Source organism: Dama dama, chromosome 16, assembly GCF_033118175.1.
Source record: "Dama dama isolate Ldn47 chromosome 16, ASM3311817v1, whole genome shotgun sequence".
NCBI lineage: Eukaryota > Metazoa > Chordata > Mammalia > Artiodactyla > Cervidae > Dama > Dama dama.
The window spans coordinates 227096-253708 of NC_083696.1; the positions used below are offsets into that span (position 1 = coordinate 227096).

A 26613-nucleotide genomic window follows, 5' to 3' on the forward strand; every position below is an offset into this window, starting at 1 on the left:
CCACAGCACTGTAATAGAGGGGAGACCACAGCACTGTAATAGAGAGGAGACCACAGCACTGTAATAGAGGGGAGACCACAGGACTGTAATAGAGGGGGGACCAGAGCACTGTAATAGAGGGGAGACCAGAGCACTGTAATAGAGAGGAGACCACAGCACTGTAATAGAGAGGAGACCACAGGACTGTAATAGAGGGGAGAACACAGCACTGTAATAGAGAGGAGACCACAGGACTGTAATAGAGGGGAGACCAGAGCACTGTAATAGAGGGGAGACCACAGCACTGTAATAGAGGGGAGATCACAGCACTGTAATAGAGGGGAGACCAGAGCACTGTAATAGAGGGGAGACCACAGCACTGTAATAGAGGGGAGACCAGAGCACTGTAATAGAGGGGGGACCACAGCACTGTAATAGAGGGGAGACCACAGCACTGTAATAGAGGGGAGACCAGAGCACTGTAATAGAGGGGAGACCACAGCACTGTAATAGAGGGGAGACCACAGCACTGTAATAGAGGGGAGACCACAGGACTGTAATAGAGGGGAGACCACAGGACTGTAATAGAGGGGAGACCAGAGCACTGTAATAGAGAGGGGAGACCACAGCACTGTAATAGAGAGGGGAGACCAGAGCACTGTAATAGAGGGGAGAACACAGCACTGTAATAGAGAGGGGAGACCACAGCACTGTAATAGAGAGGGGAGACCACAGCACTGTAATAGAGGGGAGACCACAGCACTGTAATAGAGGGGAGACCACAGGACTGTAATAGAGGGGAGACCACAGGACTGTAATAGAGGGGAGACCAGAGCACTGTAATAGAGAGGGGAGACCACAGCACTGTAATAGAGAGGGGAGACCACAGCACTGTAATAGAGGGGAGACCACAGCACTGTAATAGAGGGGAGACCACAGGACTGTAATAGAGGGGAGACCACAGGACTGTAATAGAGGGGAGACCAGAGCACTGTAATAGAGAGGGGAGACCACAGCACTGTAATAGAGGGGGGACCACAGCACTGTAATAGAGGGGAGACCACAGGACTGGGAGACCAGAGCACTGTAATAGAGGGGGGACCACAGCACTGTAATAGAGGGGGGACCAGAGCACTGTAATAGAGGGGGGACCAGAGCACTGTAATAGAGAGGAGACCAGAGCACTGTAATAGAGGGGAGACCACAGCACTGTAATAGAGGGGGGACCACAGCACTGTAATAGAGGGGAGACCACAGCACTGTAATAGAGGGGAGACCAGAGCACTGTAATAGAGAGGGGAGACCACAGCACTGTAATAGAGGGGGGAACACAGCACTGTAATAGAGGGGAGACCACAGCACTGTAATAGTGGGGAGACAACAGCACTGTAATAGAGGGGAGACCAGAGCACTGTAATAGAGGGGGGACCACAGCACTGTAATAGAGGGGAGACCACAGCACTGTAATAGAGGGGGGACCTGAGCACTGTAATAGAGAGGAGACCAGAGCACTGTAATAGAGGGGAGACCAGAGCACTGTAATAGAGGGGAGACCACAGGACTGTAATAGAGGGGAGACAACAGCACTGTAATAGAGAGGAGACCAGAGCACTGTAATAGAGGGGAGACCAGAGCACTGTAATAGAGGGGAGACCACAGGACTGTAAAAGAGGGGAGACCAGAGCACTGTAATAGAGGGGAGACCACAGCACTGTAATAGAGGGGGGACCACAGCACTGTAATAGAGGGGAGACCACAGCACTGTAATAGAGGGGAGACCAGAGCACTGTAATAGAGAGGGGAGACCACAGCACTGTAATAGAGGGGAGACCACAGGACTGTAATAGAGGGGAGACAACAGCACTGTAATAGAGGGGAGACCACAGCACTGTAATAGTGGGGAGACCAGAGCACTGTAATAGAGGGGAGACCAGAGCACTGTAATAGAGGGGAGACCACAGCACTGTAATAGAGGGGAGACCACAGCACTGTAATAGTGGGGAGACCACAGCACTGTAATAGAGGGGAGACCACAGCACTGTAATAGAGGGGAGACCACAGCACTGTAATAGAGGGGAGACCACAGCACTGTAATAGTGGGGAGACCACAGCACTGTAATAGAGGGGAGACCACAGCACTGTAATAGAGGGGAGACCACAGCACTGTAATAGTGGGGAGACCACAGCACTGTAATAGAGGGGAGACCACAGCACTGTAATAGAGGGGAGACCACAGCACTGTAATAGAGGGGAGACCACAGCACTGTAATAGAGGGGAGACCACAGCACTGTAATAGAGGGGAGACCACAGCACTGTAATAGAGGGGAGACCACAGCACTGTAATAGAGGGGAGACCAGAGCACCGTAATAGAGGGGGGACCACAGAACTGTAATAGAGGGGAGACCAGAGCACTGTAATAGAGGGGAGACCACAGCACTGTAATAGAGGGGAGACCACAGCACTGTAATAGAGGGGAGACCACAGCACTGTAATAGAGGGGGGACCAGAGCACTGTAATAGAGGGGAGACCACAGCACTGTAATAGAGGGGAGACCAGAGCACTGTAATAGAGGGGGGACCAGAGCACTGTAATAGAGGGGAGACCACAGCACTGTAATAGAGGGGAGACCAGAGCACTGTAATAGAGGGGGGACCAGAGCACTGTAATAGAGGGGAGACCAGAGCACTGTAATAGAGGGGAGACCAGAGCACTGTAATAGAGGGGAGACCAGAGCACTGTAATAGAGGGGAGACCAGAGCACTGTAATAGAGAGGAGACCACAGGACTGTAATAGAGGGGAGACCAGAGCACTGTAATAGAGGGGGGACCACAGCACTGTAATAGAGGGGAGACCAGAGCACTGTAATAGAGGGGGGACCAGAGCACTGTAATAGAGAGGAGACCAGAGCACTGTAATAGAGGGGAGACCAGAGCACTGTAATAGAGGGGAGACCAGAGCACTGTAATAGAGGGGAGACCACAGCACTGTAATAGAGGGGAGACCACAGCACTGTAATAGAGGGGGGACCACAGCACTGTAATAGAGGGGGGACCAGAGCACTGTAATAGAGGGGGGACCACAGCACTGTAATAGAGAGGAGACCACAGCACTGTAATAGAGGGGAGACCACAGCACTGTAATAGAGAGGAGACCAGAGCACTGTAATAGAGAGGAGACCACAGCACTGTAATAGAGGGGAGACCACAGCACTGTAATAGAGGGGGGACCACAGCACTGTAATAGAGGGGAGACCACAGCACTGTAATAGAGGGGAGACCAGAGCACTGTAATAGAGAGGGGAGACCACAGCACTGTAATAGAGGGGGGACCACAGCACTGTAATAGAGGGGAGACCACAGCACTGTAATAGAGGGGAGACCACAGCACTGTAATAGAGGGGGGACCAGAGCACTGTGGTAGAGGGGAGACCAGAGCACTGTAATAGAGGGGGGACCAGAGCACTGTAATAGAGGGGAGACCACAGCACTGTAATAGAGGGGGGACCAGAGCACTGTAATAGAGGGGAGACCACAGCACTGTAATAGAGGGGAGACCACAGCACTGTAATAGAGGGGAGACCACAGCACTGTAATAGAGGGGAGACCACAGCACTGTAATAGAGGGGAGACCACAGCACTGTAATAGAGGGGAGACCAGAGCACCGTAATAGAGGGGGGACCACAGAACTGTAATAGAGGGGAGACCAGAGCACTGTAATAGAGGGGAGACCACAGCACTGTAATAGAGGGGAGACCACAGCACTGTAATAGAGGGGAGACCACAGCACTGTAATAGAGGGGGGACCAGAGCACTGTAATAGAGGGGAGACCACAGCACTGTAATAGAGGGGAGACCAGAGCACTGTAATAGAGGGGGGACCAGAGCACTGTAATAGAGGGGAGACCACAGCACTGTAATAGAGGGGAGACCAGAGCACTGTAATAGAGGGGGGACCAGAGCACTGTAATAGAGGGGAGACCAGAGCACTGTAATAGAGGGGAGACCAGAGCACTGTAATAGAGGGGAGACCAGAGCACTGTAATAGAGGGGAGACCAGAGCACTGTAATAGAGAGGAGACCACAGGACTGTAATAGAGGGGAGACCAGAGCACTGTAATAGAGGGGGGACCACAGCACTGTAATAGAGGGGAGACCAGAGCACTGTAATAGAGGGGGGACCAGAGCACTGTAATAGAGAGGAGACCAGAGCACTGTAATAGAGGGGAGACCAGAGCACTGTAATAGAGGGGAGAGCAGAGCACTGTAATAGAGGGGAGACCACAGCACTGTAATAGAGGGGAGACCACAGCACTGTAATAGAGGGGGGACCACAGCACTGTAATAGAGGGGGGACCAGAGCACTGTAATAGAGGGGGGACCACAGCACTGTAATAGAGAGGAGACCACAGCACTGTAATAGAGGGGAGACCACAGCACTGTAATAGAGAGGAGACCAGAGCACTGTAATAGAGAGGAGACCACAGCACTGTAATAGAGGGGAGACCACAGCACTGTAATAGAGGGGGGACCACAGCACTGTAATAGAGGGGAGACCACAGCACTGTAATAGAGGGGAGACCAGAGCACTGTAATAGAGAGGGGAGACCACAGCACTGTAATAGAGGGGGGACCACAGCACTGTAATAGAGGGGAGACCACAGCACTGTAATAGAGGGGAGACCACAGCACTGTAATAGAGGGGGGACCAGAGCACTGTGGTAGAGGGGAGACCAGAGCACTGTAATAGAGGGGGGACCAGAGCACTGTAATAGAGGGGGGACCAGAGCACTGTAATAGAGGGGAGACCACAGCACTGTAATAGAGGGGAGACCAGAGCACTGTAATAGAGGGGAGACCACAGCACTGTAATAGAGGGGAGACCACAGCACTGTAATAGAGGGGGGACCAGAGCACTGTAATAGAGGGGAGACCAGAGCACTGAATAGTGGGGAGACCACAGCACTGTAATAGAGGGGGGACCACAGCACTGTAATAGAGGGGAGACCAGAGCACTGTAATAGTGGGGAGACCACAGCACTGTAATAGAGGGGGGACCAGAGCACTGTAATAGAGGGGAGACCACAGCACTGTAATAGAGGGGAGACCAGAGCACTGTAATAGAGGGGAGACCACAGCACTGTAATAGAGGGGAGACCACAGCACTGTAATAGAGGGGGGACCAGAGCACTGTAATAGAGGGGGGACCACAGCACTGTAATAGAGGGGAGACCACAGCACTGTAATAGAGGGGGGACCAGAGCACTGTAATAGAGGGGAGACCAGAGCACTGTAATAGAGGGGAGACCAGAGCACTGTAATAGAGAGGAGACCACAGGACTGTAATAGAGGGGAGACCAGAGCACTGTAATAGAGGGGGGACCACAGCACTGTAATAGAGGGGAGACCAGAGCACTGTAATAGAGGGGGGACCAGAGCACTGTAATAGAGAGGAGACCAGAGCACTGTAATAGAGGGGAGACCAGAGCACTGTAATAGAGGGGAGACCAGAGCACTGTAATAGAGGGGAGACCAGAGCACTGTAATAGAGGGGAGACCAGAGCACTGTAATAGAGGGGGGACCACAGCACTGTAATAGAGGGGGGACCAGAGCACTGTAATAGAGGGGGGACCACAGCACTGTAATAGAGAGGAGACCACAGCACTGTAATAGAGGGGAGACCACAGCACTGTAATAGAGAGGAGACCAGAGCACTGTAATAGAGAGGAGACCACAGCACTGTAATAGAGGGGAGACCACAGCACTGTAATAGAGGGGGGACCACAGCACTGTAATAGAGGGGAGACCACAGCACTGTAATAGAGGGGAGACCAGAGCACTGTAATAGAGAGGGGAGACCACAGCACTGTAATAGAGGGGGGACCACAGCACTGTAATAGAGGGGAGACCACAGCACTGTAATAGAGGGGAGACCACAGCACTGTAATAGAGGGGGGACCACAGCACTGTAATAGAGGGGAGACCAGAGCACTGTAATAGAGGGGGGACCACAGCACTGTAATAGAGAGGAGACCACAGCACTGTAATAGAGGGGAGACCACAGCACTGTAATAGAGGGAGGACCACAGCACTGTAATAGAGAGGAGACCACAGCACTGTAATAGAGGGGAGACCACAGCACTGTAATAGAGGGGAGACCAGAGCACTGTAATAGAGGGGGGACCACAGAACTGTAATAGAGGGGAGACCACAGCACTGTAATAGAGGGGAGACCAGAGCACTGTAATAGAGAGGGGAGACCACAGCACTGTAATAGAGGGGGGACCACAGCACTGTAATAGAGGGGAGACCACAGCACTGTAAAAGAGAGGGGGGACCACAGCACTGTAATAGAGGGGAGACCAGAGCACTGTAATAGAGGGGAGACCAGAGCACTGTAATAGAGGGGAGACCACAGCACTGTAATAGAGGGGAGACCACAGCACTGTAATAGAGAGGGGGACCACAGCACTGTAATAGAGAGGAGACCACAGCACTGTAATAGAGGGGAGACCACAGCACTGTAATAGAGAGGAGACCACAGCACTGTAATAGAGAGGGGAGACCAGAGCACTGTAATAGATGGGAGACCACGGCACTGTAATAGAGGGGAGACCACAGCACTGTAATAGAGAGGGGGACCACAGCACTGTAATAGAGAGGGGGGACCACAGCACTGTAATAGAGGGGAGACCACAATCTTGTAATCGTCACTCACGTAAAACTTCCACTTCAATTTTTCACAATGTAGTTTGGAAAAATGCTTCCCCCGCCCCCCACCCCCGATCAATTCTGCTCTTTCTCAGTTAATTAAAACTGACTTGACCTGGCTCCTTGAAAGCATATTCATAAATTTTATGTTAACTCTGATAGGTACAACAGCCTGCATTTCTGAAATTTAGTTTCTCTTTACATGTGTTAGTTACAGACTTTCTCATTTCATTACACTGTGTGTTGTGTAAGTTTCTTATTTGTAAGCAACCTCAATCCCTCTATGCATGTGTGTGTGCTCAGTCATGTCCGACTCTTTGGACCCATGGACTGTAGCCTGCAAGGCTCCTCTGTCCACAGGATTTCCCAGGCAAGAACACTGGAGTGGGAGGTCATTTCCTCCTTCAGGGGCCCTTCCTTATCCAGAGATCCTCATCTCCGTCTCCTGCATTGGCAGGCGGATTTTTTACCACTGCTCCACCTGGGAAAATCCTCTGGGACATGTGTAAATCATAAATTTGTGTCATTCTAATTCAATTTTCTCTTAATGCAAAACAATATGGTTTTTAAAGTCTTTACTGTCCATAGCTACTCAGAAAGGGTTTCGAGCACTCACCTTCCCAGGGGCCCAACGGCCACTGTGAGGTTCCCGCCAAGTGTCAGGTTACCACCTTTGGCAAAAGCTTCTACCGCTCTGTCATAGTTCAAAATTATTACCAAGTCTGATACCTGCAATGTAGAACCAAGTATTTTTAAATAATCCCGCCTGTATATCATTTAAAATATGTTTATTACAACTCAAACATGCAATATGTAATGCAGCAAGAATTCCAATGTGGTCAAAGAGTAGGAAAGCAGAGTCGCACTTTCCTTTCAGCTGAGCACTTAAGCAGCCCCCCCCCGCCAGGTAAGGAGAGGGGTCGGGCACCCGGCTGGGGGCCTCCAGGCGCCACTGCAGCTTCTCCGCAGCCTGAGTGAGGCCAGGTGGGTGTCCTAGTGACCAGCTCACACTCAGGTAGGTGTGCAAGGTCAAAGGACTTCCTCAAATTAAACACTCGGCGAAGGCTGAGTCGGCAAAGTAGAGTGAGGAGCAGGTTAGAAGGTCAGGGATCTGGAGTCCGGATCCCACCCATGCCCCCAACCCCACCCTGCAACGTGCAAGATGTCAGGAGGAAGACCTGTTGCCACTAGCTGTGCCTATCACCACGGTTAGTCCTCCAAGTACAATAAAAGCGAAGCTGGAGGGAGAACACGCCCTGGGGGGTATATTCTTCAGACTCTGAGGCAGGACCGCCAGGAGGGCCAACAGCTAGCAGGGCCCCAGGGACACCAGGGGTACCTTTGGCCTTTTCATATTTAAAGTCCACAACAGGACCCACCCCCTAAGCTACGTGGAGGTCAAGTGCCCAGAAAACAAAAGGCAGGAGGGTTTAGCTGGATATCTGGGCTCAAAATTAAAGCCATCTGGGTGATAACTCCACTTATGCCCCCTGCACACGTGTGTGTGTGTGTGTGTGTGTGTGTTAGTCGCTCAGTCGTGTCCAACTCTCTGCGACCCCGTGGACTGTATCCTGCCAGCTTCCTTTGTCCATGGAATTCTCCAGGCAAGAACACTGGAGTGGGTTGCCATTTCCTTCTCCAGCACATTGTGTGACCTTGGGCAAACTGAGCAGTTCAGAGCTTCAGTCTCTGTCTCTATAAAGTGGGTATAATAACAGTGCCCACATTTATAAGTATATGCACTCACATAGGCATGTGTATTGTTGTTGTTCAGTCACTAAATTGTGTCCGACTCTTTGAGACCACATGGACTGCAGCATGCTAGGCTCCCCTGTCCTTCACTGTCTCCCTGAGTTTGCTCAAATTCACGTCCACTGAATTGGTGATGCTGTCTAACCATCTCATCCTCTGCCACCCCCTTCTCCTTTTGCCTTCAGTCTTTCCCAGCATCAGAGTCATTTCCACTGAGTCGGCTGTTATGCATGTATATATGTGCATGCACAGACATAGTTGTTTGAAAGATGAATTGAAATAATTTGTAAAGCCTGGCGTATTCACTACGTCTCAATAAAATATGCAAAGGCCAAGCAGATTAATTCTTAAAAGATGACTTCATTTATACTGTTCTTTACATTTTTCAAGTCGATGTCTTCATCTGACAGAAGAATCCAATTATTATCAAATGTGACTGCACTTGGAAGGGTCTAGTAGAATTCCTGATACAGTTTAATTTGAATCACTTCATGAAAAAGTACACTCAGGTTCTATAGGACAGAGTGAACATGCCAGCTAATTGACCCATGCAAAACATACCGCTGACTCATATCAATTGTTATTTCTACTTTATACACGAAGAATTCTGGGGATCATGGTGTTTAACGATACAGAATTATTTAGCATTTCTTATGCAAAGTTAAGCAATTTTGCCAATGACTGTATCACCAAACCATACATACTTTTTAAGATAATATACATGAAATTACTTTGCATAATGCTTAGTGTATACACACTAAGTACTAAATCTCCAGTCATGACCTTGTAGGTACTCTAGTTGTATGTCTCCTGCAGATGGTACATCTTAGTAAAGTAAGGCACAACTATGAGTCAATAAAGAAAATAAATTAATCCTTTAAGTTTATGTCCAATCTTAATTCAGTTCTCCTGAAATAAGAGTAAGATAATCCTGTGTTCTTTGGTGACACGACCAATTAGACAGAGAGCCAGGTCCAAAGCTCCACAGTTTGAATAGCAGCAACAGTGGCAATGGCTCTTTACTTATTTCCACAGTTTAGAATGAAAAGCAGAGTGGGTTTCCTGAAAGAAAACTGGAACAGCGAGCAAATAAGCCAAGTAAGACTGACAGTTGAGAATTTGACAAGGGCTTCTTAAGAAGTTTGAATTAAGATACAATTAACTTGTAAATAAAATGCAAGTTTTACAATTAAACCCAATTCTTGAACAAGAGTTTAAAAAGTCACTATCTCTGCATCTATTGAGAGAATCATATGGTTTTTATCTTTCAATTTGTTAATGTGGTGTATTACATTGATTGATTTGCGGATATTAAAGAATCCTTGCATTCCTGGGATAAAGCCCACTTGGTCATGGTGTATGATTTTTTTAATATGTTGTTGGATTCTGTTTGCTAGAATTTTGTTAAGGATTTTTGCATCTATGTTCATCAGTGATATTGGCCTGTAGTTTTCTTTTTTTGTGACATCTTTGTCTGGTTTTGGAATTAGGGTGATGGTGGCCTCATAGAATGAGTTTGGAAGCTTACCTTCCTCTGCAATTTTCTGGAAGAGTTTGAGTAAGATAGGTGTTAGCTCTTCTCTAAATTTTTGGTAGAATTCAGCTGTGAAGCCATCTGGTCCTGGGCTTTTGTTTGCTGGAAGATTTTTGATTACAGTTTCGATTTCCTTGCTTGTGATGGGTCTGTTAAGATCTTCTATTTCTTCCTGGTTCAATTTTGGAAAGTTATACTTTTCTAAGAATTTGTCCATTTCTTCCAAGTTGTCCATTTTATTGGCATAGAGCTGCTGGTAGTAGTCTCTTATGATCCTTTGTATTTCAGTGTTGTCTGTTGTGATCTCTCCATTTTCATTTCTAATTTTGTTAATTTGGTTCTTCTCTCTTTGTTTCTTAATGAGTCTTGCTAATGGCTTGTCAATTTTGTTTATTTTTTCAAAAAACCAGCTTTTAGCTTTGTTGATTTTTGCTATGGTCTCTTTAGTTTCTTTTGCATTTATTTCTGCCCTGATTTTTAAGATTTCTTTCCTTCTGCTAACCCTGGGGTTCTTCATTTCTTCCTTCTCTAGTTGCTTTAGGTGTAGAGTTAGGTTATTTATTTGGTTTTTTTCTTGTTTCTTGATGTAAGCCTGTAATGCTATGAACCTTCCCCTTAGCACTGCTTTTACAGTGTCCCATAGGTTTTGGGTTGTTGTGTTTTCATTTTCATTCACTCATTTATGATTAAAACTCTCCAAAAAGCAGGAATAGAAGGAACATACCTCAACATAATAAAAGCTATATATGACAAACCCACAGCAAGCATCACCCTCAATGGTGAAAAATTGAAAGCATTTCCCCTGAAATCAGGAACAAAACAAGGGTGCCCACTCTCACCACTACTATTCAACATAGTGTTGGAAGTTCTGGCCACAGCAATCAGAGCAGAAAAAGAAGTAAAAGGAATCCAGATAGGAAAAGAAGAAGTGAAACTCTCACTGTTTGCAGATGACATGATCCTCTACATAGAAAACCCTAAAGACTCTACCAGAAAATTACTAGAGCTAATCAATGAATATAGTAAAGTTGCAGGATATAAAATTAACACACAGAAATCCCTTGCATTCCTATATACTAAGAATGAAAAAACAGAAAGAGAAATTAAAGAAACAATACCATTCACCATTGCAACAAAAAGAATAAAATACTTAGGAGTATATCTACCTAAAGAAACAAAAGACCTATACATAGAAAACTATAAAACACTGATGAAAGAAATCAAAGAGGACACAAACAGATGGAGAAACATACCGTGTTCATGGATTGGAAGAATCAATATTGTCAAAATGGTTATTCTACCCAAAGCAATCTATAGATTCAATGCAATCCCTATCAAGTTACCAACGGTATTTTTCACAGAACTAGACCAAAGAATTTCACAATTTGTATGGAAATACAAAAAACCTTGAATAGCCAAAGTAATCTTGAGAAAGAAGAATGGAACTGGAGGAATCAACCTGCCTGACTTCAGACTCTACTACAAAGCCACAGTCATCAAGACAGTATGGTACTGGCACAAAGACAGAAATATAGATCAATGGAACAGAATAGAAAGCCCAGAGATAAATCCACGGACCTATGGACACCTTATCTTTGACAAAGGAGGCAAGGATATACAATGGAAAAAAGACAACCTCTTTAACAAGTGGTGCTGGGATAACTGGTCAACCACTTGTAAAAGAATGAAACTAGAACACTTTCTAACACCATACACAAAAATAAACTCAAAATGGATTAAAGATCTAAATGTAAGACCAGAAACTATAAAACTCCTAGAGGAGAACATAGGCAAAACACTCTCTGACATAAATCACAGCAAGATCCTCTATGACCCACCTCCCAGAATATTGGAAATAAAAGCAAAAATAAACAAATGGGACCTAATGAAACTTAAAAGCTTTTGCACTACAAAGGAAACTATAAGTAAGGTGAAAAGACAGCCCTCAGATTGGGAGAAAATAATAGCAAATGAAGAAACAGACAAAGGATTAATCTCAAAAATATACAAGCAACTCCTGAAGCTCAATTCCAGAAAAATAAATGACCCAATCAAAAAATGGGCCAAAGAACTAAACAGACATTTCTCCAAAGAAGACATACAGATGGCTAACAAACACATGAAAAGATGCTCAACATCACTCATTATTAGAGAAATGCAAATCAAAACCACAATGAGGTACCATTACATGCCAGTCAGGATGGCTGCTATCCAAAAGTTTACAAGCAATAAATGCTGCAGAGGGTGTGGAGAAAAGGGAACCCTCTTACACTGTTGGTGGGAATGCAAACTAGTACAGCCGCTATGGAAAACAGTGTGGAGATTTCTTAAAAAACTGGAAATAGAACTGCCATATGACCCAGCAATCCCACTTCTGGGCATACACACTGAGGAAACCAGATCTGAAAGAGACATGTGCACCCCAATGTTCATCGCAGCACTGTTTATAATAGCCAGGACATGGAAGCAACCTAGATGCCCATCAGCAGATGAATGGATAAGGAAGCTGTGGTACATATACACCATGGAATATTACTCAGCCGTTAAAAAGAATTCATTTGAACCAGTCCTAATGAGATGGATGAAACTGGAGCCCCTTATACAGAGTGAAGTAAGCCAGAAAGATAAAGAACATTACAGCATACTAACACATATATATGGAATTTAGAAAGATGGTAACGATAACCCTATATGCAAAACAGAAAAAGAGGCACAGAAATACAGAACAGACTTTTGAACTCTGTGGGAGAATGTGAGGGTGGGATATTTCAAAAGAACAGCATGTATACTATCTATGGTGAAACAGATCACCAGCCCAGGTGGGATGCATGAGACAAGTGCTCGGACCTGGTGCACTGGGAAGACCCAGAGGAATCGGGTGGAGAGGGAGGTGGGAGGGGGGATCGGGATGGGGAATACATGTAAATCTATGGCTGATTCATATCAATGTATGACAAAAATAATAATAATAATAATAATAAAAAGAATCATAAAATTCTCAAAAAAATAAATAAATAAATAAATAAGTCACTATCATGCAGGCGAGTGAAAAGTGTTCTCAGGAGCCACTGGCCACAGCTCCCCGGCCCCCTGCCCCACACACCCTGCCCTCTGCCCTCAGAGGTTTACCCACCGTGGACCCGAGTCCCCGATGCTGCGGTCCTGTGATGAAGCCCCACATCCAGGCAACCTGGTGAGAAAGCCCAGGGCTCCTCCTGTAGTTCTGGTGAGACCTGCCTCCACCTCCTCCACCCTCTGCAGAAGCTCAGACGGTCTTTTTCTACATCTCTCCAGCCATTCTGCTCAGGAGTCTGCCCCACTCCCCTGGAAAGCCTCCTCTTGTGGGTGACAAGCTTCATGCTCTCACTCAGGGGCATCATCAGCCTCAACATCCAACCCAAACTTGAGAGGCTCCCAGCGCCTCTCACTCCTCACACCAACAGATCCTCTCTTGCACAGAACCTTAGGGGACTTAGACACTGAGCTCTGATCTCTAACAGTAGCTTCTCAGTTTAAGCCTAGATCTAGCCTTTCTCATTATTAAAGTAAAAGAGTTCATCCAAATTCTCCTGTGAAAGACTGAGCCATTTTTTTCACATTACAGTCTTGGGTGAGACTGATCAGACTCGATGGCCCAGTGTGGATTCTGGCTTTTGGTAAACGACAAACAATGGGATAATCCGAGGTATTGGGGTTTTCAGAGCTTTGGGCTCTGCTATAATTGTCCTGGAAAGAAAATATTAGTAGCATTTAAACTAGGTCTTAGCATTATCTTTTCTGACTCCACTGACTTTTAAAACTTTTCTTTGTTGTTATTGTGTTTGGTGGGTATGTATGAGTTATACAACCTTGGGAATTCTCAGCAGTTCTCTCAAGTGGACCAGTGCCAGAATGTATATTTAACTAATGTCCAAGCTAATACAGGCCAACAGATCCTGTCAAAACATGACAGTCCTATGAAGGACTTCATAGTCTTAGCCTGGTCTAGATTGCAAAGCAGAGATAAATCTAGACTTCCTGGTGGTCAAATCCACATTTCCACATGTATGGAAGGGGTCGCCACCCATGGGAGGGAGCGTGGAGGGTGGAAACTCACTGGGGTCTTGGGCTCAGGAGAGTGGTCTGGTCACACAGCAGGGGCACCCCCGGCTCCTCCAGCCCTGCACCCAGCACTCAGCCCCCTCACGCTGACAGGTGGTGAGAGCAGCCGTCCCCAGACACCGGCTGCTTCTCCTCTGTCGTAGGATGAGCCTCAGCTCCCTGTCATCAGCCCATGTTGAGTTTACTGGGGATGATAGCCTTGCCTGGATGCTTCCTCTTATCTGTCTGCTTCCCTTGGCCCCTACAGTCCTCCTGAGAACACTTGTTCAGTGAATCATGTGTGCCCCAAGTCCCGTCTCAGGCTCTGTCTCCAGGGAAACCAATCAGAGACAACCACACACCACCTCTGCATGATGCCGAGCATCTCTGAGTACTGAAATACTCTCAGGTACCCTGCCTACCTCATGCATGCCCTCAAATCCACAGCATGTTACAGGGACGGCAGTTACAGTCTAGAGCAAATGGGTCACCGGAAGCAGCCCTGGAATCAAGCGCACAGGACTCGATGTCTCCGAGCCTCCACCTCCTTGCCTACGAAAGGCGGCCCAGACGAGACGTCTCATGAGGGAACCAGCACCCAGGGTTGCAGACAACTCGCCGACTGTGTTTGGGGCCAGAGGCCTCCCTTTGAATAACCAGCCTGTCCCTCTCTGCCTGTCTCCACTGAAGGAGCCACATAACTCAGTTTTCTACACTACGACATCCTTCATGACTATGGTATGGAAATGATTCTGTAAGAAGATATGTGAGCGTTTTAGGAGACTATAACCATTATTGCTAACTATTCCATTCTAAAACAGAATGGCAGATAATTAAAGTATTCAACAAATATTTGATAGTCTGAACCACTGATGCCAGTGCTTTAAAGAAATAGACTTATTTTGTGTGTCTACTTGTGGTTGATACTTGGTCAGTCTAAGGACATAGGTACGAAGGACTGACAATTCAGATAAAGGCCAGACAAGAAAATCTCCAGGCTGGATCATGTGTCAAGCACTCCATCTCATTAGCAGCAAGTGTCTGGTGGAAGAAGAACACCAGAGAGAGGACCAGGAAGCCCAGGGGGCTGCAGACTCTGGGGCGGGGGTCTTCAGCCCCCAATGGCCATGGCTCTGCTGCATCTCACTGGGACCAGAGCTGGGCCAACAAAAGCATCTAGCAGCAGGAGCTCTGTGGGCTCGTGGCCAACAACCTACCAGCTTCCTCACCTATCCTGGGTCAGGGGTGTGCCCAGAAGGGAAACACACTCCTGTCCAGGACTGAGATGCTTCCTGGGGGACCAGCTGGGCCTCTTCCTAGCACTGAAAAGCGGCTGACGACTCTAACCTTACACCTGTGCTTGGGGAAGCAAAGCCGGGTCATATTCAAGAGGCACAAACTCCTACGACAGTCTAATCTCTACTTGAAGTGGATATTTTTCAAAGTTAACATGTATTTTCCATGTACAATATTCAAATAGAATTTCAGAGTTAATTTCTATACAGCCACGAGGATAAGCTATGTTCAAAGTTTCCACAGTTCAGCCTCTCAGTCATGTCCAACTCTTTGTGACCCCATGGACTGCAGCACGAAAGGCTTCCCTGTCCATAACCAACTCCTGGAGCTTGCTCAAATTCATGTCCATCAAGTCAGTGATGCCATCCAGCCATCTCATCCTCTGTTGCCCCCTTCTCCTCCTGCTCTCAGTCTTTCCTGGCATCAGGGTCTTTGCAAATGAGTCAGTTCTTCGAATCAGGTGGCCAAAGTATTGGAACTTCAGCTTCAGCATCAATCCTTCCAATGAATATCCAGGATTGATTTCCTTTAGGATTGACTGGTTTGATCTCCTTGCAGTCCAAGGGATTCTCAACACCACAGTTCAAAAGCATCAATTCTTCAGTGCTCAGATTTCTTTATAGTCCAACTCTCACATCCATACATGATTACTGGAAAAACCATAGCTTTGACTAGATGAACCTTTGTCAGCAAAGTAATGTCTCTGCTTTTTGGTCATAGCTTTTCTTCCAAGGAGCAAGAATCTTTTAATTTCATGGCTGCAGTTACCATCTGCAGTGGTTTTGGAACCCAAGAAAATAAAGTCTCTCACTGTTTCCATTGTTTCCCCATTTATTTGCCATTAAGTGATGGGACCAGATGCCATGATCTTCATTTTCTGAATGCTGAGTTTTAAGCCAACTTTTTCACTCTCCTCTTTGATTTTCATCAAGAGGCTCTTTAGTTTTTCTTCACTTTCTGCCATAAGGATGGTGTCATCTGCATATCTGAGGTTACTGATATTTCTCCCGGCAAACTTGATTCCAGTTTGTGCTTCATCCAGCCTGGCATTTCGCCTGATGTACTCTGCATATAAGTTAAGTAAGCAGGGTGACAGTATACAGCCTTGACGTACTCATTTCCCAATTTGGAGCCAGTCTGTTGTTCCAGCTCTAACTGTTGCTTCTTGACCTGCATACAGATTTCTCAGGAGGCAGGTCAGGTGGTTTGGTATTCCCATCTCCTTAAGAATTTTTCACAATTTGTTGTGATGCACACAGTCAAAGGCTTTGGCGTCATCAATAAAGCTGAAGTAGATGTTTTTTAGGAACTCTCTTGCTTTTTCGATGATCCAATAGATGTTGGCAATTTGATCTCCGGTTTCTCTATATAGTCCATGGAATTCTCCAGACCAGAATACTGGAGTGGGTAGCCATTCCCTTCTCCAGGGGAGCTTCCCAACCTAGGGATTGAACCCAGGTCTCGCGCATTGCAGGCAGATTCTTTACCATCTGAGCCACCAGGGAAGCCCCAAATTTCCCAAAGATGGCACATGTAGGTAAATGTTATTTGAGATGGAGCCTCAAAGTCTGGGGTCAGGGGGCAGTGACAACAGGGACACGTGGGTACAGTGCCAGGAGGTGTGAGCAGAGGTGCACAACAGATGCTGAAAACACACTTTGCATACAAGTGCCATGTTGCTGAAGGCTATGATTTCATTGAATATACAACAAAAGGCAGTCGTAATAGCAAAACTAAAATATGTTCCTCTTTTTATGATACAGATTTATGCAGCAGCAAGTAAAGGTCAAAAAAAAAAAAAAAACGGTAGTGGAAGTATTTCCTCCTAATAAGGCCATGTTTGTGGGTTCTAAGTTGCTTCAGTCACGTTCAACACTTTGTGACTCCAGGGACTGTAGACCGCCAGGCTCCTCTGTCCATGGGATTCCCCAGGCAAGAATGTTGGAGTGGGCTGTCATTTCCTTCTCCAGGAGATCTTCCTGACCCAGGGATCGAACCCATGTCTCTTACATCTAACCAGTACTGGCAGGCAGGTTCTTTACCACTAGCACCACCTGGGAAGCCCAAGGGCATTTTAAATTATGGCAACAGAGCAAATTCATTAAAGGAAGAAACTGACTGAAATTTGAGAAAAAAATGATTTGGGAACATTAGGAGATTTGATTTACCAATCACTCAGCAGTAAAACAACAGATGAAAGATTAATATTGTGCAGATGCTCCCTGTTAGCGAGACCTCTGAAAAGGAGTGTGTGCTGGTGTGATTTCTAGTCCCTTTGATAGAAACCATAATTAGAGCAAAGTTGCAAAATGAAATAATACAAAGACAATTTGTACTTAAAAAATTTGAAGTAATTTGAACATTAGTAGTAACACAAACTGGATTTTGCCACAAATGATGATACATAACGTTAAGCTGTTTGCACCCACGACTGCAATCAGAAGCCAGAAGCTGCCAATTAAATTTTGTCAGATCTGAGAATAACTGCTTTTCAGATGTGCTAAAGATGGGAACATATGACATGGTAAATGGAAGAAACTCTACAGCCAAGGAAAAAAAAAGAGACAAATGATAACCATTCCATAGTTTTAGGCAGAGATTCAAGAAAATAAAGGGGAACAATTTCCACAGGTGGTAAAACAAGAACAGGAGGAAATCTCAAATCTCTCACCTTTCATGTATCAGCTGCATTTAGAGAATAAGGCAACTGTACATACACACATCACCTACTCACCTCTATTCCTAGTTCAAATCCTCCACCAAGCCCAGCTATCCCGATGGCTGAAGGTGCAGACCATTCTAACAGAAACAAACAAGCAATTCTAACATTAAAACTCCTTGGCATATAAATATAGAGAGGAAAGATGCTAAAATGTGAATGAATAGTGTTTATTTTTAAAATAATGAGACTTTGGCATTTTTGCCTATGTTTTTAAATGTTCTTTAATAAACATATGTAGTTTTTTAAGTTAAAAATGTTTGAAAGGTGTTAGATATGTATTATGAGCCTCATAGACTCACAAGTCTATGTTTTCCAATCTTTCCCTATAAATATGCATAGAAAGTGAAAGTGAAGTCGCTCAGTCATCTCCGACTCTTTGCGACCCCATGGATTGTAGCCTACCGGGTTTCTCTGTCCATGGGATTTTCCAGGAAAGAGTACTGGAGTGGATTGCCATTTCCTTCTCCAGGGGACCTTCCCGACCCAGGGATTGAACCCAGGTGTCCCTCATTGTAGGCAGACGCTTTTACCATCTGAGCCACCAGGGCAGTCACCAAAAAAATGCATAATAAATATGCATAATACCAAACTATTGAATTCTCACTGATTAACTATACATAGCATTTGATAATTTCAACCATCATTATTTATAATGTTTCATAAAATAATTGAGCTGGAATTCTAGTCTTTATTTAGAACTTTATCATAGATATGAGAGCAAAAGGATTCAAGAGTATTATAGTCACTTCTAAGGGTAACATAATACTAAACGTTTCTGTTGTAAGTCTCTGAGGGCAAACCCTGTTTTGACACCCTTTGTGCCTAGTAGAAGCACAAGAAACAGATTATCAATTCAAGATTATTAAAATTCTAACAAGATACCTATCCTGACATTTGGAAGCTAAGTAAAATAACTCCATTTGCCATGATACGGTACATTTCAGGATTACTTGTGCTTATATTTCCTGATGTAGACACAATTATGGTAAACAAGTCTAGAGAAAAGCAGCTGGGGGTGGGGGTGACCTTGGAGTCCTGCAGGAAGGCGCTCGGTGGCGCCTGAGCCTTGCTTCCCTGATGCCAGGCTTCCTGGATGACAGGCTGGTGCCTGAATGCATCCAGAACTCCTTTGTCTGGGCTTAGGGGAGTTTTGACTATAGAAATTAATGTCTCATAACCCCAAAGTTGTTTTCCACTTCCTCGGTTAGGGACTGTCCCTGTTTAAAGACGGCTCACCTGGCCAGGGTCCGGGAATTTGCTTGCCACACTGGGTGGCTTTTGAAATACCCTCTGCAGAGTGACCACCAGCTAATTGGGAAGATGGAAGAGAGAAACTTGGGTACTTAAACCAGTGGGCAGGTCCCCCTGAGGTTCTGAGAGGAGACCCAGGGTGGACAGCTCCTCCGCTTTCTGACAGGCACCTGTCCACCACAGTGCACACCTGCCGGGTGAGATGGGGGCTTCTTGCAAACCTGGAGCCTAACTATACAGTCCATGGAATTCTCCAGGCCAGAATACTAGAGTGGGTAGCCTTTCCCTTCTCCAGGGGATTGAACCCAGGTATCCCGCATTGCAGGCGGATTCTTTACCAGCCGAGCCACAAAGGAAGCCCAACACATTAACACATTAACAGAAAAATGTGTTCAATTATATAACTGAACAGCTAATGTTAAATTCATATCAAAAGGCTTTTAGACAGTTATGACACACCTGGTGGGGCTTCAGTCGCTAAGTCGTGTCGGATTCCTGCGGCCCCGTGGACTACAGCCTGCTAGGTTTCTCTGTCTGTGGGATTCTCCAGGCAAGAATACTGCAGTTGCCATTTCCTTCTCCAGGGGATCTTCCCAACCCAGGAATTGAACCCTGGTCCCCTGAATTGCAGGCAGATTCTTTATCAGCTGAGCTATGAGGGAAGCCCCTACACATACCTACATACATTTCAAATATGGTAAATGTTGGTTCTTGAGATTCAAGGCAAATATATTTTGATGTCATGTCTGAAAAATCAGATATTAGATTTCACACCAGAAAGTAAAGCCAAATTATACTGATCTTGACATGATTCTGCCCTGGGGATGGATATTCTTTAAAATGTTTCAGTTTTTAAGGTCTCCTACAGGAAAAATGGGGGAAAAGCTTACAGATGTTCTTTCACTTCATCAGCTTCCATAAAACAGAAGAAAACAGTAGTACCCTGAAGCTGAGGAATAAGAATACATATTTGACAAGAGAAATATAATGTCAACGTTTAGTATTTGCTCCACGGAAGGAGGAGAAAATATATACAGGCGGGGGCACGCCTTCCGGTGTTCCGAGAGGCTCCCGGGCTGGCTGACTCACAGAGAACACCCAGGGAGCGGCCCGAGGGAGGCGGTTCCGGTGGGACCAGAAAACCCGCCTCCCTCCCGAGGAAACATGTTCCAATGGAAACAGAACACGAGCGGGAGGCGCTCTCTGCTCCTCCCGGTGAAGAGTCACTGACTTACTTCCGTCTGGAAGGCGCGCCAGCACGATCCCGCTGCCTCCTCTCGCGGTGACCAGAAAGCCAGCCTTTATCACTGAAAGGATGGCGAGGCCCTTGGCTTTGGCGATGACATGCGCTGCAAAAGAGGAGAGTGTGTGCCCGGACGGGTCAGGCCTGGGCATGGAGCTGTGCTTCCCGGACAGGGGTCTCCCTGGTCTGAGTGGCACAGGTAACTGAGGAAAATCCATCCCACATGAGCCTGAAGCCGTTGGTGGCCCTAACCCGACAGGACAGGTGCTCAGAAATTCTGCAGTGGCCACAAGAAATGAGAGCCTGGGATGAGACCATGCTGATGTCTAGTAGCAGGACAAATAATTTGGAGATTTCAATTAATTTAGAACATAATGTATAATTTTCAAATTTATTCAAAGAAATTAAGATCTATAGAGTATTAAGGAGAGACTTAAACAGTGACTGATATGCAGTGTGTGGCAGTGTTTGAGCTTGAAGCCACATCACTGAGCTCACCTGCTAATAATATGAAAATCTAGATTCAAAACCAGAAAAATTTAATGATTTTGCCACTTAAAAAAGGTTTTTAACTGTATAAAATGATTTGATCAGTATTTGAATAACACATAACTACCAAGGCACTGAAAATATAATTCCATTTACAAAATATTGGTTTATTCACATTTCAGGGAAATTCATTCCATAAAAGGAAGGTTATTAACATAGGGCCTACTAAACACAGTGCCTCACTATTCTGTGGATTTATTTACACAATAGTACATCTTTCAAATAACAAAGGAAGCCTTAAGACTGAAATTATTCTTGGATCCCAATACTACTTCTAAGGTAGTTTAATTTATCATCATTTTGTGTGCTTAGTCACTCAGTCATGTCCGACTCTTTGCGACCCCATGGACTGTAGCCTGCCAGGCTCCTCTGTCCATGGGGATTCTCCAGGCTAGAATACTGGAGTGGGTTGCCATGCCCTTCTTATTTTGAAGAAGTCAAACCAAATAGTGTACTCAAATACACAAAAAAGACTTTGTATGTATCCTTGCTGCTGCTGCTGCTGCTAAGTTGCTTCAGTTGTGTCCGACTCTTAGGAGACACTAAATTTCGAATACAATTATGCATACCATTTCAAAATTTAAATTAATAACAGACTCTCAGAGATGATTCGACCACAGGCACATGGAGTGTGACATGCAGATTGTCTCTGCAGCTGCTGGTGCTGAAGCAAGGGTGAGAAGTGATGCTGTTCAGAGGGCCGCCTGCTAAGGGGGCCTGAGTTCAAGTTCTAATGGGTGTAACAAGGTAATGATAATGGACAGTTTCATTACACGTCAGGGAGCCTGTTTATACAGCACATGCTGGCAGAACATCCTCAGCACCTCACAGGCCGTTCTCAGTGCTTTTACAGTGAGCACTGCCTCTGTTCAGAAACATTAAATAGAACAAAAGTAGATTTTTTTAATGAACACATTTCAAATGTCAGGTGTGTTTTTAATATCTTACCCACCCAAGTTCAGGGACAGTAAACTACCAATAATCACTAAATAATTGTCCAGTTAGCTCTTCATTTGTAATGAGGATGGATCGATTGCAAATTTACTCTCTAAATTCAGTCTCACATCTCAGAGCCCTTACACCAGAAAACTGTGAACTCACAGCCAAGGAGGTCTAAAGGTCTGGGCATTCTGTTTTAAAATGCTTTGAGACTTCATCTTCTGTTTCATAACAGAGCTCCCCAGTTTTAATGTAAACATAATGCCCCTCCCTCCACGTCCCATGGAAAGGCAAGGCTTGCTCCCCTGGCAGCTGAGCCTTCCTGCCTCCCACCCCCATCCCTCCACTCACAGTCTGGATACCCTGGGAGCAAGCTCTTCCCGAGGATCCTATGTAAACAGATTTTCATTTTCTGAGTGACAGCCAGTGAAAAGGAGTTGGGTGGCCTTTAACTGGAGGCAGAAAAGGCAAGACAGAATTCTGCTGGACAAAATCCTTGAGAAATAATCCATACCTAGATATTTTTATGGTAGGAAATACACTTCATCTTTAAGTTGGGCTAGCCTGATATGTAGCTGATATATACCAAGAAATGTCTGCTACCTCCTGCTTCAGAACAGAGCTAAGAAAACTCAAATTTTCTGGTTGACTTTCCTTCAAGTCCTATGCAGTGCTTCTCAAACTTTCACATGCATGTACCTCACTGGAGATCTTGTGAAAAATGCAGATTATGATTCCTTAGGTCTAAGAAGAGCCTGAGGTCCTGCATTTCTAACAAGCTCCCAGGTGATGCTTAAATGTTGTCCAGTCTGCACTTAAAGTATCAATGCTCTAAAAACCCCTGTTTTCTTAAGATGAGAGGAGTGGCTAGGCCAAAATAAGAGCAATTAGTATTATTATTATAACAACAACAAATTAGTAATTTTTAAAAACATTTAAAGATCTGTTAAACAACTTGAGAAAATCTAGCTTAAGAAATTAAACTCCTTTCTTAAATGAAGGATGAAAGTCCTGCACTAAGAGGGAAATTTGCCTGCCCAAGCTAGTTTGCATATGAGTCTCTTAGCATCAGATAAGTATTTTCTGAAACACCTTTTAGAAACAGCTGGTAGTAGTAATGAACAGATAGTGGTTCCCAAAGGCTTGCTTCTGGACCAGGTCTGGTGTGGCCCGCCTGACTACAGGAGAATCACGGAGTCTGATTCAGCAGGTCTGGGGGAGCTTAGGAACTGAGGTTTCTGACCCCAGGAACACAGATTTGCAGTTGTACTGGGAATCGTTGATTAGCCTTCTTAAACCACTGTAAGGTATAACTATCTTATCTAGAAAGAAAAAACACAAATTTAAAATTTATTTATGAGATTAGCTAGTGAGTTTGCAAAGTCCTCAGAAACTGCAGACAAGGACCTGTGAGTTTGAGGGAAGTGGCGCTGGCAAAGGGCCCGGGATACTTACAGCAATGCGCCCCCAAAAGGGGGAAGGAGCAGGGGTCTTACAAGGCAGGTGGGAGAGGTGACCGCCCAGAGCCCGGTGGGGAAGACAGGCCCAGAGCAGAAAGGTGGTCTGAGGACCTGTGTGCAGTCAAGGGTTGGGAAGATAATTTGGGAAACAGAGCAAATGTAGAAGTGGAAAGTACTTATGTTATTCACCTACCAGGAATGATCTTATCAGGTCCATTTCTGGAAGTTATTTCTGTGAATTCTCTTAGAATTTTAGCAGCCTTTTTTGCTTCAGATTTCAAATTGGAAGGTATAGGGTTGTTCACTAAAAGATTAAAAAAGTGATTTTAATGAAAAAAAAATCTACTAAATAGAAGTTAGAAGTTTGTTGTAATTTCATTTTTGTCATACACAATTAAGCATTAACAAACTGTATCCTACCAGACAAAGGAAATAAATTGAAAATCCTTATTCGGTGATCATTTCATCTCTATTTTCCTAATAAATTAAATTCACTCTGAGATTGGGAAACCTTAAACTCTCAAAAATCTCAGAAATTTAAAATCACAGAGATCTAAAGGATCTTAAAAGGACTTAGCAACTGAATAGCAACAGTTTGTAAGGAACACAGGCAGAGGTGGGCTTCTCTCCCGCACTGCAGCTTCCAGGCAGAAAAGCGGAAATCCTGGCCTTCACCTCAACTTTCCCTCCCCTCAGGAATCCTAGATCCACTTGCTGTCATTCAATGTAAAAACTGATGCTGGAAACTTTTCCCCCAGTTTCTGGTTGTTACGCAAATGGCGATTCCAACACCAGTGTCTTCGTTTGAAGCTCTCAGTGCACTTTAATTTGTTCTTTTATGATAAGTAATATTAGTATCCTTCCATTTCTGTCAAATCTTTTTTTTTTTCAAATCTTTTTTTTTTTAATATTTCCTGTCTATTTAGGGAGGGTATTTCTCTGTTTCTTATTGATTTATATATTAAAGAATTAACCTTTTTTTCTAGAATACAAGTTACATTGATTTCCTCTTTGTCATTTGTCTTTTCAATTTTCTTATGATAGTTTTTCTACTTTTTAAAAAATGAAAACAAAGTAGTCCTCAAATTCATTTGGAAAAATAAGCAAGAAAAGCTAGAAGAAAATGTGTGAAACAAGAAAAATAAGGGTGAAAATCTCCGTTTAACATATTATAAAGCCTCAATAATTTACCTCCTAGTGATACAAATATGGACAGAAAAATCAATTTTACAAAATAGAAAATTCAAAAATTGGCCCAAATGTATAAGTGAATTTAATATGTGATGAATACTGCATCTCAAATAAATGTGGAAAAATTGCCTTACACAATAAATAGTGGTCCTTTGGGGGGAAAAAATCATCCTCAGTGTCACATTACATAAACTCCAAATCTATCAATGATTCAAAATGCCAAAAGTCAAACCATAAAAGAACTAGAAATTTTGGGAGAATTACTTTTCAAATTCATAGTGTAAAAGGCCCATGAATTTTGAGACGAAAAGTTAAAAAAAAAAATTATGGCATAAGTGCATTATAAAAATAAAGGAAAAAGCATAGGTATGCAAATACTGAAGGAAAAAAGACACTCCTATCACTGATATTCACCAGTACTGCTGTCTGCATTTAGCGTGTGCTTCAATTGGTTCCTATTGTTAAACAAGTAGATTATTTCATTTTTAGCTTTTATTGATTCCACTGTTAGATAGTAATTATCTTGAGAGAATCTTAGGAGTTGGAATTAATGACTTAAAAAATTTTTTTTAGGCTTTTTTCCATTATCAGGTCGCCTTCTAAAATTATTCTCCAACCTTAGAACCACCGAGTGTTACCATGAGACATGTACTGTCACCAGGGAAGCCGCAGAGGCCGGGTGGGCATGTCAGAACAGGGCGGCAAACTCATGTTTGAGTTTATCCCACACCAGCTGAGGTCTCACTTGTTTACATTCTGTTTTGCATATTTTCTGTTGGTGCTCTTTGCCTATTTTTCTGGTCCTATATGCCTTTATCTATAATTTTAATCATGTCGCAAGTTTCCATCTCAGCTTCTTGTTTTTTACACTTTAATGTATAGTTTCTCAGTATTTATTTTCATTTATGTGACAATACCTCCCTGGGCTTTCTACCATTATCATCTTTCTATTATTGTGACTAAAAGTCTTATTTGAAGAACAAAGTTTACAAGTATTATTTCAGATTTTCTTTCAGAGCTTTTATTTTACATTAAATATTTGACATACCTCAAACTTGTGTTTGTATAGGATGTGAAGTTAGAACCTAATATTTTAAACATATTTGACACAATTTATTGAATAAACCACAGCACTTAATTAACAATGCTATACTCACAACAAAAGCAAGAAAGGAGTATTCATATAAATATATATACTCATATATTTAAAAATATATGAGAGATGACACAGTAGATTAATAAATTGTTCTGGGACAACTCTGGGTCATTCAAAGGGGAACAAAATAAAATTATATTACAATATCATATCATACAAAAAATTCAATGTAACTGAAGGCCTAAATATTAAAAGCATAACTTTGTACTTTTAGAATAAAAAGAATAGGGAATATCTTAATGATCTGAGGATGGAGGAATGGTATAAACAAGGCACAAAATAAAGGGAAACTACAGATATATTCAACTACATTAAAATGTAAAAAGTTGTATATCAACATATATTTAAAAATAAAAATATAAACCACAGACTGGAATATATTTGTCATAAGTATGACAGAGATTTAGAACTTATAATATATAAAGATCTTTTACTTTTTAAAACATAAACTTAAATGTATTTACATTTATTATGATTGATATAGTTTATGGTTATTGATTTATTATAATTACAAATCACTGAATTTTTCAATTTGTATTTCTATCATATCCTTAGTATTTTTTCTTTTGTCATTTAAAATTTAGAGTTCTTCATGTAGACTTTTTAAGTCCATCTTTGGTTCTGCACATTTTGCTTCAATTTCTCCTTTTTTAGAAAAAAAAAATTTATTGGAATATAGTTGATTTACAATATTGTGTTAGATTCTTCTGTACAGAAGTCACTTACATATTTATCTACCATTTTTTTA

General features: G+C 43.8%; 1 protein-coding gene across 1 annotated transcript in view; it reads right to left on the reverse strand.

Annotated features, from left to right (window-relative positions):
• The window catches only part of SH3YL1 (SH3 and SYLF domain containing 1), a 69348-nt gene that overhangs the window by 26765 nt on the left and 15970 nt on the right, over positions 1–26613 (reverse strand). The window contains exons 2-5 of the mRNA XM_061163235.1: positions 23712–23822; positions 20563–20676; positions 18089–18153; positions 7309–7421 (exon numbers count right to left, since the gene is read on the reverse strand). Coding sequence (XP_061019218.1) covers positions 7309–7421; positions 18089–18153; positions 20563–20676; positions 23712–23822 — 403 coding nt within the window. The remainder of the gene's footprint in view (positions 1–7308; positions 7422–18088; positions 18154–20562; positions 20677–23711; positions 23823–26613) is intronic.